The sequence below is a fragment of the Mirounga angustirostris genome, unplaced genomic scaffold (assembly GCF_029215605.1).
Source record: "Mirounga angustirostris isolate CCGP_5_RB_7025 unplaced genomic scaffold, mMirAng1.0.hap1 SCAF_11, whole genome shotgun sequence".
NCBI classification, from domain to species: domain Eukaryota; kingdom Metazoa; phylum Chordata; class Mammalia; order Carnivora; family Phocidae; genus Mirounga; species Mirounga angustirostris.
Window position 1 is genome coordinate 57,841,114 of NW_026991719.1, and position 20,069 is coordinate 57,861,182.

Sequence of the window (20,069 nt, forward strand, 5' to 3'; positions counted from 1 at the left end):
ACAAATGATGTGTGACTTGAGTCAATCAATTTATGAATCAATTATCAAACATTTTGTGTGCATACTAAATGCCAGGCACTAAGGTATACAATGAGGATATACATAATTTCAGTTCTCATTTTCCCATCAGAGAACTCACAATCTAGGTGGGAGAGGCAGATACATAAATGGACAATTACAGGGCCTTGCATTAAGTGCGATAATAGATGTATGCACAAAGTATTGTGGAAATAAGAAGAGTCACCCATTACAGCCTGGGGGTGTTGGAAAGAAGAGCAGGAAGTGGCCAAGTGAAGGGGGTAAGGAAGGTCATTTTAATCAGAGGTAAGAGCACAAACAAATGCATGGAGCGAAGATATGGAAGATGTGTGTGTGTGTGTGTGTGTGTGTGTGTGTGTGAATAATTACAACTGGTTCCATGTTGTAATAGCAACATTTTTCACAATAGGAAGTGGCAAGTAATGAGGTTGAGAGCAAGTGAATGACAGCCCGGCTTATGTTTTCTATAAATCCCTCTTTTAACAGAGTGGAGGCCAGCATTGAAAGGGGACAAGATTGGAGGCAGGAAGATTAATTAGGAGGTATAATAGTCCAGCAGAAAAACTACTGGGGCCTGAACCAGGGAAGTGGTAACTGGGATAAAGGGGAAGGTTCGGGGGCGCCTGGGTGGCTCAGTCGGTGAAGCGGCTGCCTTCGGCTCAGGTCATGATCCCGGGGTCCTGGGATCGAGTCCCGCATCGGGCTCCCTGCTCAGCGGGGGGCCTGCTTCTCCCTCTCCCTCTGCCCCTCCACCCCGCTCATTCTCTCTCTCTGTCTCTCTCAAATAAATAAAATCTTTAAAATAAAAAAAGAGGAAGGGTACATTTATGCAATATTTTTTCTAGTGTATATTCTAGGGGTAGAACGGCTGAGTCGTATAGTATAACCATGTTTAGATTTATTAAATGTGAAAATGTATTCAAAGTGATTATGGGGTGCCTGGGTGGCCCGTTGCTCAGTTCCAAAGCAGAGTCTCACGCAGGTGTTTCTGATTGGAGGAGCCTAAATTCCCGGATGGTGTCCTATCCACAAGGGGGGCTGGTGAAGTGTTCTAACTCTTACATGAGGGAGGCAGAGCTCATAAGGTGGAAATTCTTCTATATATAGAAAGGCTATTCAAATAATGAGGACAGCCAAAAGTGTGACCCAGATGATGCTGCTGTCAACTAGCATAGGGTGTACAAGAGTTTTGGGGTGCTGGGGCGCCTGGGTGGCTCAGTCGTTAAGCGGCTGCCTTCGGCTCAGGTCATGATCCCAGGGTCCTGGGATCGAGCCCCGCATCAGCCTCCCTGCTCGGCGGGAAGCCTGCGTCTCCCTCTCCCACTCCCCCTGCTTGTATTCCCTCTCTCGCTGTGTCTCTCTCTGTCAAATAAATAAAATCTTAAAAAAAAAAAAAAAGAGGACGAGTTCCATTGTGAACATGGGGAGTGTGAGGTGTCTGTGGAACACACAGATATAGATGTCTAGCGTGGGGGGGGGGTGAGATATTTGAGGTTCTTAGCACACAGGTAGCAGCTAAAACAAGACTGAGTGGGATGGTGAGATGAGAAGACAGAAGAGAGAGTCCTGGCGTGGGAAATAAAACTTGCCCAGGTTTCTCAGTGGCCCTGTAAAAAGCCTTAGCCCCAGGGATGTATACAGTATACAGATCGAAAATATTTGATTTCACTTCCCCTAGACGCATTTCACTTTTCACATACCAAGGGGCTATCTTTAGCCATTTGTCTAGCTAACGGCTCTGATCCAAGTGGATAATAAAACTTCTCTTATCTCCCTAAGAGATTCAAAGGGTCACAGCCAGGATTAAGTCCCCTGCCGAAGCTCCCAAGGTGTCAGGAAGACGAGCATTATTTCCCTAAGTATTAACACTTCAAAAGGGATGAAGCCTAGACCTTAAAGACAGCTCTAGGCTGTAAAAACTGGAGATAACAGGGCTTATCTGGCCTTTGGAAAGACGTTAACATTACAGAAGGTTAGTGTCAGAACCAGGATCCTTTACTTTCAACCTCTGAGGAGTAAAGTTTTCTCTCTCTCTCTCTCTCTCTCTCTCTCAGAAGGGAGCAGGATGTCTGTCTCTCTTCCATATATAAATATATATATATATATATACATATATATTTGTTGTTTTTAAATTTTATTTTTTATTTTTCATTATGTTCAAAAAACCAGCATATAGTACATCATTAGTTTTTGATGTAGTGTTCAACGATTCATCAGTTGCGCATAACACCCAGTGCTCATCACCACACGTGCCCTCCTTAATACCCATCACCCGGTTACCCCATCCCCCCACCCACCTCCTTCTGTAACCCTCAGTTTGGTTCCCGGAGTCCAGAGTCTCTCATCGTTTGTCTCCCTCTCTGATTAATTTTATTTTTTTAGGGCGCCTGGGTGGCTCAGTTGGTTGAGCGACTGCCTGCAGCTCAGGTCATGATCTTGGAGTCCCAGGATCGAGTCCCGAGTCAGGGTTCTCCCTCTCCCTCTGCCTACTACACCCCCTGTTTGTGCGCTCTCTGTCAAATAAATAAATAAATAAATAAATAAATAAATAAATAAATGTCTAGGTGGACTGGGTTGAAGGGGATGGCCATTCCTGATAGAGGGAAAGATTGGGAAAAGGCATGGACGGAAGTGTGGAACAGCCTGATATTTTCAGGCAACCGAAACCAGCAGGAATGTGAGCACAGGGAGATGGCAACAGATGAGGCTGGATTAGCAGGAGGAGCTGACGCAGGATGGACAGCCCCTGAGGAGTTTTCAGCAGAGTATTGACTTAATTCTGATTTGTATTTTATTTTATTTATTTTTTAAAGATTTTTTTTTGAGAGAGAGTGTGAGAGGGCGAGTCGGGGGGAGGGGCAGCAGGAGAGGGAGAGAGCGTCTTTTTTTTTTTTTTTAAGATGTTATTTATTTATTTGACAGAGAGATAGACAGAAGAGCACAAGCAGAGGGAATGGCAGGGGGAGAGGGAGAAGCAGGCTTCCTGCTGAGCAGGGACCCCGAAGCGGGACTCGATCCCAGGACGCTGGGATCGTGACCTGAGCTGAAGGCAGACGCTTAACCATCTGAGCCACCCAGGCGCCCCAGAGCTATTTTGATATGACACATGTGTTCTTTCAGTGTGCAGTAGGAAGCCTGGTAGCTTTATCCTCTCCGTTTTGGCTTTCGTGGCCCAACTCCCCACCCCAGAGGCAGCTGTCAGGACCTTCGAGAATGGGATGTTTTCCTTCACCGTATAGGGCAAGGAACACAATTATCAAAGGCTTTTGGCCTCAGCTCATTTCTTTTTTCCTTACTTGCTTTTTTTTTTTTTTTTAAGATTTTATTTATTTATTTGAGAGAGAGAGCACATGAGAGGGGGGAGGGTCAGAGGGAGAAGCAGACTCCCTGCTGAGCAGAGAGCCTGATGTGGGACTCGATCCAGGGACTCCAGGATCATGACCTGAGCCGAAGGCAGTCGCTTAACCAACTGAGCCACCCAGGCGCCCTCCTTACTTGCTTTTGCTTCCCTTTGCCAAATCCTTCAAGTAATCTGAGACAAGAACTTGTTATCTTGAACATTATGGGATTAGGCTGTTTGACTCTTTCTCACTGCTCTGTTGCCCTACTGTACATATGTGATAAATTGAAGGGGCTCATGCTGTATATGAAAATTGAACTCCGGCTGTCTGACAGGCACCAGGCAGCACTCCCTCCTTCCTCAGGCTTACTCTGCCATTCGTGGTAGGCAGAATTCTTTCATGGCCCCCAGTCCTGGCCCCCTCCTCCCAGTTATTTAGTCAAAAACCAATCTTGGTTGGGGGGGTGTGGGGAACGCCCGGGTGGCTCAGTCGGTTAAGTGTCTGTCTTCGGCTCAGGTCATGATCCCAGGGTCCTGGGATCGAGCCCCGCTTCGGGGTCCCTGCTCAGAGGGGAGCCTGCTTCTCCCTCTGCCTCTGCCTGCCGCGCGCTCTCTGTCAAATAAGTAAATAAAATCTTAAAAAAAAATCTAGGTGCTGCTGTGAAGGAATTGTGCTGTTGTAATTTAAGATCCCAAATCAGCTAACTTCAAGATATAGGGATTATCCTAAATAAATTGACCTAATCAGGCAAGCTTTTAAAAAAGAATGGGCTGGGGGGGCGCCTGGTGGCTCAGTTGGTTAAGCGACTGCCTTCGGCTCAGGTCATGATCCTGGAGTCCCTGGATCGAGTCCCGCATCGGGCTCCCTGCTCGGCAGGGAGTCTGCTTCTCCCTCTGGCCCTCCCCACTCTCATGTGCTCTCTCTCATTCTCTCTCTCTCAAATAAATAAATAAAATCTTAAAAAAAAAAAAAAGAAAAAAGAATGGGCTGGGGCGCCTGGCTGGCTCAGACGGTAGAGTGTGCAACTCTTGATCTCGGGGTTGTGAGTTCGAGCCACACATTGGGTATAGAGATTACTTAAAAATAAAATCTTAAAAAAAAAAAAAGATTGGGCTCTTCAGTCACAGAAAGACAAATATGGTATAATTCCACTGGTACGAGGTATGTAAAGCAGTCCAATTCATAGAAACAGGGATGCCTGGGTGGCTCAGTCAGTTAAGCGTCTGCCTTCGTTCGGCTCAGGTCATGGTCCCAGGGTCCTGGGATCGAGTCCCACATCGGGCTCCCTGCTCAGTGGGGAGCCTGCTTCTCCTTCTGCCTCCTCTGCCTGCCGCTCCCCCTGCTCGTGCTCTCTCTCTCTCTGACATAAATAAATAAAATCTTTAAAAAAAATTCATAGAAACAGAAAGTAGAATGGTGGTGACCAGGGACTGGGGGAGGGGGGAGATAGGGAGTTGTTGTTCAATGAATATAGCGCTTCCGTGTTGCAAGATGAAAACGTTCTGGAGATCTGTTGCACAACAATGTGAATATATTTAACACTACTGAACTGTATACTTAAAATGGTTAAGATGGTAAATTTTATTTTATTTATTTATTTTTTAAAGATTTTATTTATTTATTTGCCAGAGAGAGACACAGCGAGAGAGGGAACACAAGCAGGGGGAGTGGGAGAGGGAGAAGAAGGCTCCCCACCGAGCAGGGAGCCCGACGCGGGACTCGATCCAGGGACTCCAGGATCATGACCTGAGCCGAAGGCAGTCGCTTAACCAACTGAGCCACCCAGGCGCCCAAGATGGTAAATTTTAGATTACGTATTTTTTAAATCACAATTTTTAAGAAGTGAGAGGAACTGGGCCCTTTGAGATTCAAAGCGTGAGAGGAATTTGACACAAGGGAGACTCCCCACTGCTGACTTTGAGGATGGAGGGAGCCACATGACAAGGAATGTGGGATGCCTCTAAGAGCTGAGAGTGGCCTCCAGCTGACTGCCATCAGGGATATGGGAACCTCAGTCCTATGACCATAAGGAACTAAATCATGCCACAGTCACGAGTTTGGAAGAGAACCCTACACCTCAGATGGATTTGCAGCCTGGCTGACACCTTCATTTCAGCCTGTGAGACCCTGAGCTGAGGACTCAGTCAACTTGTGCCTGGATTTCTGATCCATGAAAATTGTGGAAAAAGGGACGCCTGGGTGGCTCAGTTGGTGAAGCATCTGCTTTCAGCTCAGGTCATGATCTCGGGGTCCTGGGATCGAGCCCTGCATCGGGCTCCCTGCTTAGCGGGGAGCCTACTTCTCCCTCTGCCTGCCACTTCCCCTGCTTGTGCTCGCTCTCTCTCTGACAAATAAATAAATAAAATATTTTTTAAAAAAAAGAAATTGTGAAAAAATAAATGTGTGTGTTGAATGAAATTTTTATTTATATACTGTATATATCTAGAAGCAGATACATAAATTCTTACACTGTTTACTTCCAGAAATGTGCAAGAAAGTACTATTATTTTTTACAAACCAAACCACAAATCACAATCAATGGATTTGGGATAATTCATTCTGTGGGGTTCTAAGTACAAATAGTACATATCTGACTTGAGACATACAGAAAAAGTATAAACTATAGCAGTCTGGAATGAAAATACTACTTTCATGACACTCCATCATGACTCTAAAATTTCTTTAACCCAATATGTGTATTTATTACAAAATTCTGTAAGACCTTTTCATCATCTCTACATGTAGAATTTGTAACACTTTTCAGAAATAGCAACTACACATTTTGCCATGTCATGACCGATTAATAAAAAGGATGTTCATAGGGGCGCCTGGCTGGCTCAGTCGGCGGAGCGTGTGACTCTTGATCTCTTGATCTCAGGGCTGTGGGTTGAGCCCCGCACTGGGTGTGGAGATTACTTAAAATTAAAACTTAAAAAAAAGGATGTTCATTAAGAAAATCTTTACAGGATTAAAAAAGTATTAAAAGGAATTAAATCTGTGATTACTGGTGTACCAACACTTTATTTTAGAAATCTAATTTTATTTATGAAACTGGCAATTTTTCCTTATTAGGCTATTCAGCAAAACTGTGTATTGCTGATAGTATGATTTCATTTTCAAATTAAGACTTCACATCCGATTAAAAGCCATTAAAATTTAAATATATATAAAATATAGTTTTGAATCACTCATAAAGCAACTCATACGTAATGTGAAATGTACAATAATTAAAATCACCACTTCTGAAAGTATTTTTTGAAGATTTATTTATTTATTTATTTATTTTAGAGGTTGGGGAGGGGCAGAGGGAGAGGGAGAGAAACTCTTAAGCAGACTCCCTACTGAGCGCAGAGCCCCACGCTGGGCTGGATCTCATGACCCTGAGATCACGACCTGAGGCAAAACCAAGAGTGGGAAGCCCAACCAACTGAGCCACCCAGGTACCCCTCTGAAAGTGTTTTAAAGAATTTATTTAGCCCTCTAGTGTTAGATATTGTGCATAACCTGTTTTAAGATTTTAGTAACAATAATACTCAGAAATTATAATGCGTACTTTATAGTTTATTTCATATATGCCAATGATTTAGCCTTTGGCACGTGACTTTATTTAAGAGCAAGATGGTCACTGGTTTCCGTAAAAACTATTTTTAGTTCTATGATCATTTTCTGTGACAAATGTTTTGACCTTCTAAATTTTCAGATTATTGCACTAAGTAAGAGGAGAATAGTTTTTCTTAGACTGAGAGACAGAGACAGAGACACACAGAGAGAAAATTTCTAAATTCTTTCTATAGCTTTCTCATTATTTGTAAAAATGCACAATAGTTTTCTAGTAAGCCTGACAATAGCTTGGGCCTTCATCATGGTTTTCTGAAGAAACATTTGACAAAAAACAATTAATCCATTTATTATGGTGAAGGGACACATTTTTTCTGGGTTTCTTTCTTTCTTTCTTTCTTTTTTTGCCTTGATCTCAGATTTTTAGAAGCATATATTTAAAAGTCAAGTACGAGTTTTTACATATGTCATTTAAGTTACCATTCAATAGAATCCAAAAATATATTCCAAATGTACTTAGACCAAACCGGAGGATGAAATTTTATCTCTCTTTTTTCTCTTCCATTTTTAACTAGACTGTTTCTGTATCATGGAAAGCTAACCTTTCGCATGATGTTGTGCTACCTACATCAAATGGCTCTCTCTATATATGAAAGCAGAAAATACTGCAATACCCCTTTCTTTATGTTTATAAACTTAATTTCTTGGCAAATACTTTCACTTTTATCGAAACACTATCAGAACCTAACAATTTCAGATGGCATTTTAATGGCGTCTTTCTTTTTTTAAAATTTTTATTTAAATTCGATTAACATATAATGCATTATTGGTTTCAGAGGTAGAGGTCAGTGATTCATCAGTCTTATATAATAACCAGTGCTCATTACATCACGTGCCCTCCTTAATGTCCATCCCCTATCCCCATCCCCCAACCTCTCTCCCCTCCAGCAACCCTCAGTCTGTTTCCTATGCTTAAGAGTCTCTTATGGTTTGTCTCCCTCTCTGATTTCGTCTTGCTTTATTTTTCCCTCTCTTTCCCTATGATCCTCTGTTTTGTTTCTTAAATACCACATATGAGTGAGATCATAGGATAATTGTCTTTCTCTGATCGGCTTATTTCCCTTAGCATAACATCCTCTAGTTCCATCCACGTCGTTGCAAATAACAGCATCTTTCTTTTATTATTATTATTATTTGAGAGAGAGAGAGAGAGAGATTACGAGCAAAGGGGTGGGGGGAGTGCGAAGAGGGAGAAGCAGGTTCCTTGCTGATCAGGGAGCCCCATGCAGGACTCATCCCAGGACTCTGGGATCGTGACTGGAGCAGAAGGCAGACATTTAACTGACTGAGCCACCCAGATGTCCCAACAGCATTTTTCTTTACAGTATTTTATATTATGGATATCCAAAGGCACATAAAAAATTGGTTTCCTGAATAAAACAGTATTAACATTGGCCCCACCTCCAAAACAACACAAAATAAGAAATTTTAAACACTTAGATTAAAAAAAAACATTTACATGAAAATCAGAATAATTTTAGCTTGACACTAAATACCTAGATTTTATGTACATGGTATCACATGAGGAAAACCTGAGGAATGGGCTATGTACACATGATGAAATGGGGGGTTCAGGGCAAGTCCAAAGACCTTCGTGTACCATGATTTCACAAATTATATATGTCATTGCTTCTAGAAACATGGAGAAGTTATTTCAATAGTTGTTATTAATATACAGTGGCTCTCTGACAATACCTGCCATCGAATATAGATGCACAAAGACTTTTCCCTCATCCTAGATATATTTTAAGTTGTTTAAGGACCTGAATAAGTCCTTTCCAAAGAAGATGGTACAAACATACAGTTGGTGAACAGACACATGAAAAGAGGCTCAACATCACTCACCATTAGGGAAATGCACATCAAAACCACAATAGGATATCAGCTTACACCAGTTAGAAGGGCTAAAATCAAAATGACAAGAAATAACAAGTGTTGGTGAGGACGTGGAGAAAAAGGAACCCTCATGCATTGTTGGTGGGAATGCAAACTGGTGCAGCCACTGTGGAAAAAAGTACGGAGGTCCCTCAAAAAGTAAAAATGGAGGGGCACCTGGGTGGCTCAGTTGGTTAAGCATCTGACTTGATTTCGGCTCAGGTCATGATGTTGGGTCATGAGATGGAGCCCCACATCGGGCTCTCCACACAGCGGGGAGTCTGCTTCTCTCTCTCTCTCCCTCTCCTTCTCCCCCCACTCGCACTCTTTCTCTCTCTCTCAAATGAATAAATAAACCTTAAAAAAATAAAAAATAGAAATACCATATGATCCAGTAATTCCATTACTGGGTATTTGCCTAAAGAAAACAAAAACACTGATTTGAAAAGATATATGCACCCCTATGTATTTTTTTTTAAATTTTATTATGTTATGTTAGTCACCATACATCATTGGTTTTTGATGTGGTGATGCACCCCTATGTAATTTATTGCAGCATTATTTACACTAGCCGAGGTATAGAAGCAACCCAAGTGTCCATTTTTTTAAATAAAAAAAAAAATTAATTCCAGTATAGTTAACATACAGTGTTATAATAGTTTCAGGTGTACAATATAGTGATTCAACAGTTCCATACATCACCCGGTACTCATCACAAGTGCCCTCCTTAATCCCCATCACCTATTTCACCCATCCCCCTACCCCCTTCCCATCTGGTAACCATCAATTTGTTCTCTATATTAAGAGTCCATTGATAGATGAATGGATCAAGAAGATGTGATATAAAGGAATATTACTCAACCACAAAAAGGAGATCTTGCCATTTGTGACAACATGAATGGACCTAGAGGGTATTATGCTAAGTGAAATAAGTCATGCAGAGAAAGACAAATACCATAGGATTTCACTTACATATGGAATCTAAAAAAAAAAAAAAAGCCAACAAAATAAATGAACAGACCAAAACAGCACAAACAGACTCATAAATACAGGGAACAAACTGGTGGTTGCCAGAAAGCAGAGGGGGTGGGAGGAAGCGCAAAATGGGTGAAGGGGCATGGGAGGCACGGGCTTTTAGCTAGGGAATGAAGGGTATAGCATGGGGAATATAGTCAGTGGGTATTGGAAGAGCATCGGAGGGTGAAGGATGGTTGCTACACTGGTGGTGAGCATAGCAGAATGTTGTTGAATCACTATGTTCTACATCTGAAACCAATGTAACATTGTGTATCAACTATACTTCAAAAAGTTGTTTACAAAGAAGTAGCTTTGCAACAGACTTCTGCGTGTTGATTTTACATCCTGCAATTTTGCTGAATTCCGGCATCAGTTCTAGCAATTTTGGGGTGGAGTCTTTCGGGTTTTCTACATAGAGTATCAGGTCTTCTGTGAAGAATCGGAGTTTGACTTCTTTGCAGGTTTGGATACTTTTTACTTCTTTTTGTTGACTGATGGCTGAGGCTAGGACTTCAAGTTCTATGTGGAACAACAGTGGTAAGGGTGGGCATCAGGTCTTGTTCTTGACCTTAGGGGAAAAGCTCTCAGTTTTTCCCCGTTGAGGATGATATTCACTGTGGGTCTTCTGTATATGGCCTTTATGATATTAGGTTATGTTCCCTCTATCCCTACATAGTGGAGGGTTTTTATCAAGAAAGGGTGCTGCATTTTGTCAAATGCCTTTTCTGCATCTATTGAGAGGATCGTATGGTTCTTATCCTTTCTTTTATTATTGCAGTGTATCATGCTGATTGACTGGCAGATGTTGAACCACCCCTGCAGCCCACGAAGAAATCCCACTTGGTCGTGGGGGGTAATCCTTTCAGTGTACTGTTGGATCCTATTAGCTAGTATCTTGTTGAAAATTTTATTTTATTTAAAAAATAATAATAAGTAGCTTCACGAAAAACTAGTTTAAAATGTCTTACATTAATTTGACAAGTTTACAACTTCATAATAATTCTTAATCCAAATAGTTTACAGTGAAACCTTAAATTATATTATTACAATATTCCATGGTCAATCTTATTAGGTGAAAATATATCAGAAAATGAAAAAGGAGCCTTCTTAACAAGGTACAATCAATGCTCCACCAAAATTAATTAATTACCTTTTCCCCTTTTAGTACAAACACATAGTACCATGATATTATGGCTTTGTGTCTTTCCTTGGTAATATCTCAATTCTGACTTTAAGAACACAAATAGAGAAAAAAGTGGGGATACAGATATGTTTGAATGACAAAGTCACGGGTTTGACTTAAGACTTCTACCCTTGCGTTCACGTGAGGATAAGTAACAAAGGAAGAAACATCTTGAATTACATCTTTCATCTTAGATAGAAACATTTTCCTTTAAGGCTGTGTAACTGGAAACATGTTCTGTACTGGGTAATCTCAAAACACTGTATTACAGCATTGTGCAATGAATACACATTCTGCATTTCAAAATAACTAAAAAATATTAGGGATAACCCCCCCCACTACTGAATCAGAGGTAAAATGATTAACCAATGATTCCAAATTAACCAAGACTTAGCTAAATTAAAAAGAAACAAAAAACTTTTTTTTTTAAAGATTTTATTTATTTGCCAGAGAGAGACACAGCGAGAGAGGGAACACAAGCAGGGGGAGTGGGAAAGGGAGAAGCAGGCCTCCCACCGAGCAGGGAGCCCGATGCGGGGCTCGATCCCAGGACCCTGAGATCATGACCTGAGCTGAAGGCAGACGCTTAACAACTGAGCCACCCAGGCGCCCCAACAAAAAACTTTTTAAAAATGGCACTATATACGGTAGGCAATAAGACTTCCACATATCTGATATGGTTTTAGTATTTTTCTTATAATGCTTCACATTTTCCACATTTTTTGAACTAGAGTATTCGGTGGGGGCAGGGGTCAAATCTAGCACATTTTACTAGTGACTACATTAATGAAAAATATGAATCCAACTGCAAAACAATGTTCTCCTTATATCTAAATCAATTAAAAACTTGATAAAAAGTTTAATGTTGTAAGAGAATCAAATCTGTTTATGAAAGTGAGTTGTACAATCAGGTTCCACCCAAGAAATTGTTGATTAAGTTGAAGAAATTAAGAGAAAATGTTTGCCAAAGGAAAGCGACACAAAAATTTGCTACCATAGGAATCTAACATCATGTAATATTTCTTTAATAATAGTTCTAGTTCCATGGGTCTTTATATGTTATGCCAATTTGTTTAATGACAGAAAAGGCAACAATTTCTAAATTGGTGCATACATTTCTTTAAGATTTTTTAAAATGTAAGGTCATTAAAAAATATACAAACAACTAGATGAAAATGAAGGCAACGGAAAAATTCTCAACTTTTCACAACCAGAAAATTCGCACAATCTTAAAAATAGAGAAAAGAGCGTTATTAATTCACTACGAGATTAAAAATCATTTTCAGTGTTTATGTAAACTCTGCATTTTTGTCACATGTCTCTTTAACACTATCTTTTTGAAAATAAGCCATTTAAGGAGACAACAATTTTCATCCTAAAACTTTCATTCAACTTTACTTTGGGTTGAATACATGTGCAATGTGTTCTCAATGCATAGAAATCACAGCGGCCAGCAGCACAGGATGGTGGGGGGTGGTGGATTAAGGAGAATCTGATAATTCACATGGCAATTTTTTTTTTTTTTTGCCCATGGTGGATGATAATTCACACTTCTAAAATCTCAAGACTTTCCTTTTTAAAGAACCAAAAGCAAACTCAGGACACCTTGCTGACACTTCCCCACCTCTAAACAAATGGATTACCCTTTTCGTCAAAAAACTCTGAGAGTTGGGGCGCCTGGGTGGCTCAGTCATTAAGCGTCCGCCTTCAGTTCAGGTCATGATCCCAGGGTCCTGGGATCGAGCCCTGCATTGGGCTCCCTGCTCAGCGGGAAGTCTGCTTCTCCCTCTCCCACTCCCCCTCCTTGTGCTCCCTCTCTCGCTGTGTCTCTCTCTGTCAAATAAATAAATAAGAATCTTAAAAAACAAAACAAAACTCAGAGTTGTAGCAGCAAAAGATTTTAATAGCAATGGAAGTTTGTAAACTGGATTTCAAATTTTGTTCTTGAACACAAAGTGCAAGATGCAGGGTTCTCCTCATTTTCATGAATGCTTCTCCTGTCACTAATCCTTCATTTTGTTTGGCAAAGGCAGTTTTTGAATTAAGTCTATTCTGGTATACAGAAACATAACAAAATGAGACAGGTATTACAAAGAACGCACCTGCATGAATCATGATACTCAACTGGTAAGTCTGACGGGGTGAATTGCAGATTCAGGCAACGAAGGCCCTGAATAAGACAAAGCTCTGTTTTCAGAGTCCCTGGTTGAATGTTTAATTAGATCAGGAATTGTCCATCCACACATCTGGTTGTTCATCAAAGAGAAACCTACTGTTTGAGTGCTCAATTCTAGTGTGAAGTGTTTTTACCATGGGAGCGAAAGCTCGAGCTTAAAAGATAACAGTCATCAGAACTATCCAGAACAAGAAAAGAACCATCTGGCACATTTACTAGATTCCCTTCTGCCTCCCAGCATGTGACTGGTTCCCAGTACCATCTTTATTTCACAAGTTTTTTTTTTTTTTCAGCAACTCTGTAAGTCTTGTCACAACCATAAGACCACTACTTTTCATTGAGTCATAAGCTCTTGCAATCCCAGGAGCGGAGTCAGGATCAAAATTCAAATGGTAGCACATACTTTTATTTTATTAAATATTTTTTTTTTATTTATTTGAGAGTGAGAGAGTGTGTGCACGGGTGGGGGGAGTGGCAGAGGGGGAGGGAGAAGCAGACTTCCCGCTGAGCAGGGAGCCAGACGCAGGGCTTGAACCCAGGACCCTGAGATCATGACCTGAGCTGAAGGCAGCTGCTTAACCAATTGAGCCACCCAGGCGCTCTGATAGCACCTAATTTTAGACACAAGGACATCTGTGCCGGTGAGTCCGCTGAAGTTCCTTTGGATTTGATTATTCTGCATTGGAGGTAGCAATGGTGAGCGTGGGGGGACACCATCATGTCTTGCTCTTGGGCTCTGCAATGTGATGCCTATGGTGTCAACAAGCCATTCACAGACTGATGCACAAAGATCTCTGGGGCAATGACTGTAGGGCTCTGGTCTACCTGACTTCCATTTTCAGAGAAAGAGTCCCCTGCCTCCCCCACGCACTTGAGAAAGAACTGCAGAGGGGCGCCTGGGTGGCTCAGATGGTTAAGCGGCTGCCTTCAGCTCGGGTCATGATCTCCAGGTCCTGGGATCCAGCCCCATGTTGGCTCCCTGCTCAGCGGGGAGTCTGCTTCTCCCTCTCCCTTTGCCTCTCCCCCTGCTTGTACTCTCTCTGTCTCTGTCTCTCTCTCTCAAATAAATAAATAAAATCCTAAAAAAAAAAAAAAAAAAAAAAAAGAGAGAGAGAAGGAACTGCAGAAACTTCCATGGGAGAAGAACTAACCAGACAATAGTTAGATGATCCTTCCACCTTTGGAAGGATCCAGAATACCAAATACAGTATTGAGGTGTGTGTCCACTAGCTACAGACACGTTTTCATTGAGGTGACATTGCAGGTCTCCATTTGGGGATTCTGAACTCCTTTATGAATTATTTTGTTCTTGGCAGACGGTGCCAGGCTGAAGACTGTGAAAATCTTTTCAAACACCATTCCGTGCTGGACTTGGATTGGAAGAAGGAACCAAAGCTGTTGACTCTCGCCTCCTCCATTTTGATACCCCTCTCCTCAGAGTTCGTGGGTCAAGAGGCCACAGGGTAGGACTATAGTGATGATTGCTAAGGGCAGTGGACCTCATTGGTCTTTTTTTTTTTTTTTTTTAAAGATTTTATTTATTTATTTGACAGAGAGATAGAGAGAGAGAGAACAAGTAGGCAGAGAGGCAGGCAGAGGGAGAGGGAGAAGCAGGCTCCCCGCTGAGCAGGGAGCCCGACGCGGGGCTCGATCCCAGGACCCTGGGGTCATGACCCGAGCCGAAGGCAGCCGCTTAACCGACTGAGCCACCCAGGCGCCCCTGACCTCATTGGTCTTTGAGCTCTCACATCTTTAAAGACTATGGGTGCTGAAGAGAGGAAAAGGTATCCTCATCTGGCAGAGCTCCCAGAGGGTGGGCTCCCCTTGTCTTTCTGCTTTTGTTCTGCAGAAAGCAGCCCTTTTCATGTATCCGTTAAGCTTTGACTCTTTGACCCCCCCCCTTTTTCATCTCCACTGGTGACAGCACAGCCGGTCATATCTCCACCTTAGCAGCTACCAAATAAGGAATCGTGGTTTCCAAACACTGGCTAGGGATGGTTATTGTCCTACCATGAAGTCAGTGTCTCGTCTACTTTGATTCAGGTTCAAAGATTTCTGGAAGGTTTTAAGACTACTTTTCTTCGTGATGACTAGTCCTCTAATCCGCGGGGGCTCAATCTCTTTCTGGAATGTTATTCCCGAACATCTGGAGACGCCTGCGGTGCTACATCCCTCCATGTGTGTTTCTCCAGCTTCCTTTAACCCTTGGAGCCATTTTCCAGCGGCGGCGGGCGGCGACAGCGGCCAGATCGTGACTCCCGCTCCGTCGCCCAAAGCCCGCGCCAGGGCTGCGAAATGCGTGCCGTTGTAAGCCGCGAAATGTGTGGCACTTTGCGGCACGGTAACCACAACCTAATACGCCATTAGCGATGTTAGCACGCAGGCAAAGTTTGGGGCTGGGGTGGAAGACGGGGCTGATTTATTTCAGATGATTCTGAATTTAGAATCGCTGCCCATGAAAGGGAGGGGGGAAAATAACCAGAAATCAGGGTGGAAGAGAATACACAAAAGCCCCCTCTTCCATGCCCAGGTCGGGCCTCCAGCCTGAAGTGACTGTTCCCTCCCCAGATATTTATAGACCTTAATGTATTTTATCGCCTAAATAATACCCTTCCGTTTTATGCTCCAGGGGCTTTTTTGTGTCTGCCTAACTGGGCTTCAAGTTCCTTGGGGGCAAAGATCTCGTCTTGTTGATTTCTGTGTCCCCCACCGTGCCTTGCACGAAGGGGTGTGCTAGTAAATGTTACCTGACTGGCCAAAGAAGGTGTGTTTGTCCAATGAGTAAGTCCTTCAGACTAAACCTTCCGGGTGCTATGCCCGGAAGGTACCTGGAGGGGGTCTTGAGCCTTCAGCTGGGGTTTTTTCCTGATTGAACCACTGTGAGCCTCACCATCCAGCTTCTCACAGCAGTAAAATGTACCATAATATCCCCTGACTCTTCTCTCTCCCCATAAGGAAACTTAGACCACAAGTAGGGATATGCCCAATAGCCGGCCTGACAGGGAACATGACCTGACATTGAACAACAAAAAGAGTTTTACTTAATTAGCTAGCACCGGCTAATGAGTGAGGCCTAAACATCTGCCAGTGGAATCTGAGAAGTCTGTTCTAAAAGCTGAAAAGCTGAGTTTATTTGCCACAGATGGGGCACCTGTAATGAGAAGGGGGAGAAAAGGTCTTCCCAGTTAAATCAATCTGAGAGAAGAGGTTGGTACCCAATTTCCAGAGAGAGTCTGTGGAGTGAACTTTGTCTTTTTCATTGCCTGTGACTATTAATCATCAGATGTGATGGGAGAAATTATCAACAGGAATTTTCTCTGTGCACATATCCGTAATTAACAGTTTGTGAACTGTGCTGAAGAAATTGAAGCAGACAGAACTCGAGGGCTTAGGGTTTTTGTTTTTGGTTTTTTTTTTAATGTAGTCCAATGAAAAGGTAGTAGAAACGTTTTTGAAGAAATTCACTGACCTGTTTTCTTAGATCAAGGATGAGTTTTTGAAATAAAAAGGCTCTGAGAGATCCAACTTGTTGCCTCCATGGGCTTATAAAAATTTCTTGCTGACGTGGCAAGGTACCTTAAATCCTTTCTACAAGGAGGTATAAATTAATACTTACGTTACAAAATATCTGAACAATGGACTTCAAACTACAGGACGATCACAGGAGTTGATTTGTTCAGGGAAGTGGAGGCAAATCAGACTCAATCTGGATGTGTGGTTTTAGGTAGATGGCAAGTGAATTCATCTGTCATCGTTGAACTGCCTTGAGCTAAATGGAATCGTCGATCGTTAGGATCTGCAAAGCTATCTGAGGGAAGCGAAGTTACAACTCAGAAGAGAGTCAAGGATTTTGACGAATATGAATCATCTTTAACATTTTTTATGGTTGCCTTTGGAATGCAAACTCTCAGCATGAAGCATTTTGCCCTAAGACCGTGGGCAGAACTATGCTGAACACCAAAACGATTTTGAAATTTCGGACTATATGGCAACGATCTGAGATGTTCGGGTTCATTTAGCCCGGTGAAAGTATCAGGGTTTTTCATCAAAAGTGCTTAAATCAGTGGGTGGGATCAGAATTGAGACTCGTTCAAATTATAACCTTGTCCGCCATCGTTTTGAACAACAGCTCAGTCTTTGAAATATAAACATTGACATTCACTTGCTCAGACTGATCCATCGACCTTGTAACTATCAATTTTTTTACACGAATAAAGTTGATGGAATTTTTTAGACGCCTCTGGCATCGGTACTAAAAATCTCCATTACCGGCTAGGTAAGAGACCGTACAAGTCCGACAAAAATGTGCCCGTCGTATAGACGGGTTTCTTTTTAACCCTCCGCTTCGCTATTGAAAAACTTGGCCGCTCCTGCCCCAGCCAGTGCCCTAAGCGCGAGTAGGCTTGACAGGGTTGCTCGCATGCGCTTTCGACACAATCGCGTTTGTCGCAATGAGCCCTGGGCGGAAGGTTACAGAAGAGCTGGCGACTTTGATTATAGTCATTTTGTCGGTAGCGCTGGTTACCGCGCTACCTCCGCGCTGGTACTTGATTGTAACAGAAAGTAGTTCCGGCCCGTGTTGTTTCGGCCGAGGAGCCGTCGCCGCCATTTCAAGACCGTGAGAGGTAGATGGCCAACCCGAGTTCCTAAGGTTCGAAGCCTGTAACTGCTGCCGCCGCTTAAGCCTGCCACAACACTGGTACGGCTGCCGCCCTCTTACTACTACTACCTCTAGAAACATTCTTGCCAGTAGCGGCGGCAGCGGGTCAGTTACCCTCCTCTCGTTCTCCGTCAAGAAGCTCCAGATGGCGTCTTCCGTGGGCAACGTGGCCGACAGCACAGGTACCGGTGTCCGTTCTACCTTGGCAGACGCCCCGTCGGGGTCTCGCGCCGTCCTCTACCTCTCATCACCCCCTTCCTTCCCCCCTAGCCATCCCCATTACGTCCGTGGCATTGCTGAGCTTTTCGTCGTCTCCCGGCATCTGTTCGGGTTTTCCGCTGTCGTCCGCTCCTCGAACATTTCCTCTTCTCTTGCTTGCTTTCTGCTTCCATTTTTGCTTTTTTAATCCCATCAATTTTCTAGCTTCCGACTCTCTCGGGACGCCTCTACCACACGTGCGCGCTTGGAATGTCTCGGAATGGACTGCATTGGAATCCCTGCCCTTTCACTCGCCTTCGCAGTCGTTTTCTCCCCTAATTCAGCCCACCGCCCCCTCCTCTGCCCCCTCCCGGCCCCCCTCCAGCCCTTTCCCCTTAGCCAGATTTGGTTCTTCTCTGTCAGTCGGGGGGGGGGGTGCCATTCCGATGTAATCATGTCCTCACTTTACATCACCCGAGGACGAGCAGAAAAGCTCCTTGGTGTGCTGTAAGTAATCTCGAGAAGAGGGGCTACTGAGCAGCACCCCGCTGGGCAGCGCCTTTCTGGTGTTGTTTCGGTCGAGCGGCCCCGGTTTAGACTGGAAATTTCCAGGGGTTCCTTTTGCCATCGCCCAATTCCACCCGCTGCCCCCAGCCTGGATTTCCCATCCCGTCTTCCCTCCCCTCCCGCGGGGGAACCACACCCTTTCCTTCGCGAGGTTGCCAGCCCTGCGGTCCACTTCCTATCCTTGGGGGGAAACCACCCTGGTGCTGGTGCTTTGGCGTTGACCACCCTGCCCGCCGAGTTCCTGCTTTGTGTTACTTTCTCCCTGTATTCCTCCGCCGCTGCCTCTGGGTCTTCCATCCCCATTCTTTAGCTTAGTGTCTCTTTATTCATAGGGTGTGTATTTTTTTAAGTTTTCATCCTTGCTTGAAGAGTTTGTAAAGCAACTGGAGTGTAGCTGCACAAGTGCAAGGCGGTTGCCCTTTTAGACAATTCAGTCGAGAGCATTCGGTACTAAAAATACGAGAACCAAATTATAGGAGTGTCCTTCAGCTGCCTTTCCATATTGAGGCTATTTGGGGCGGAAGGGGGGGGGGACTGGGCTGCGGTTCTAAGGTTTCCCACGAGGTTATTTTGTTGTTTCTCAGTTGAGATGTATCAAGGCTTTTATTATTTTCGGACATGGTGCAGGAAGTTATAGGCGAATCTTCCGTTGCATCTTAATCCGTGAGATTGTGGGTAGTGGGATTTAATAATTAGTGTTCCCCTTCCTTCCACAGATTCCTAAAGATGTAAGATTCTGAACTAGCTTGCCCTTTTCTGTGTGTTATTTTGTTTGAGGAAGTTGCCATTTCAAGTGTTAATATTACCTAAGGGGCTTTGAAAAGTTGATAGTGTCTTAAAATGAGGAGCTAGGAAGTTACAGAGATTTGTCTGAAATGTAATTAATTCACCAGTTTCTACTTGAGATACCACCTCACCCAGATTTGGATGCAAGTCTCTGTGCTTCTGTAGTGGTCAGCTTTACGTTCTCTCAGGAAATTTACTTTGCTTTCCTGAGTATACAGATCACTTCTCAGCTCTAACGGTTGGGGAGCATGGCTCAAATTGGAGCTTGTCACTGTGACCTTGGTAGAATTTAAGTAATTTGTACATGGTTTCGCATTCCAACCTCCTAATGCAAGTGCTATGATCAAATTCCTAGTAATGTATCATTGTTTAAGTAAGGGTTTACAATTGAGACTTAGGCAGTCTGTGGTTGTTTTTCTCCCCCTCTCTGGGCTTTAGCGATACCGTGTATCTTTTAATGTATCTGAATTAAGTCACACGGAGCGAAGTGCTTTCATTTGTTACTCGTTCTGCCCCACTTTATCGAATGGTCTTATATTTGAGCATTTCCCCAGTCCTTCTCAAAATCATTGCAGTTGTAGGTAACTGCTTAGTTTATATAGGGTTGTT

At 43.2% G+C, this 20,069-nt stretch overlaps 1 protein-coding gene and 1 pseudogene across 3 annotated transcripts in view; one reads left to right on the top strand and one right to left on the bottom strand.

Annotated features, from left to right (window-relative positions):
• Positions 1 to 13,055: 13,055 nt before the first annotated feature.
• Positions 13,056 to 16,129, bottom strand: LOC123853070 (suppressor of cytokine signaling 6-like; annotated as a pseudogene).
• A 1,703-nt stretch (positions 16,130 to 17,832) lies between these two features.
• The window catches only part of OGT (O-linked N-acetylglucosamine (GlcNAc) transferase), a 34,481-nt gene continuing 32,244 nt past the window's right edge, over positions 17,833 to 20,069 (top strand). For all 3 annotated transcript variants that reach the window (XM_045879473.3, XM_045879474.3, XM_045879478.3), the window contains exon 1: positions 17,833 to 18,091. In XM_045879473.3, coding sequence (XP_045735429.1) covers positions 18,055 to 18,091 — 37 coding nt within the window. In that variant the 5' untranslated portion in view covers positions 17,833 to 18,054. The remainder of the gene's footprint in view (positions 18,092 to 20,069) is intronic.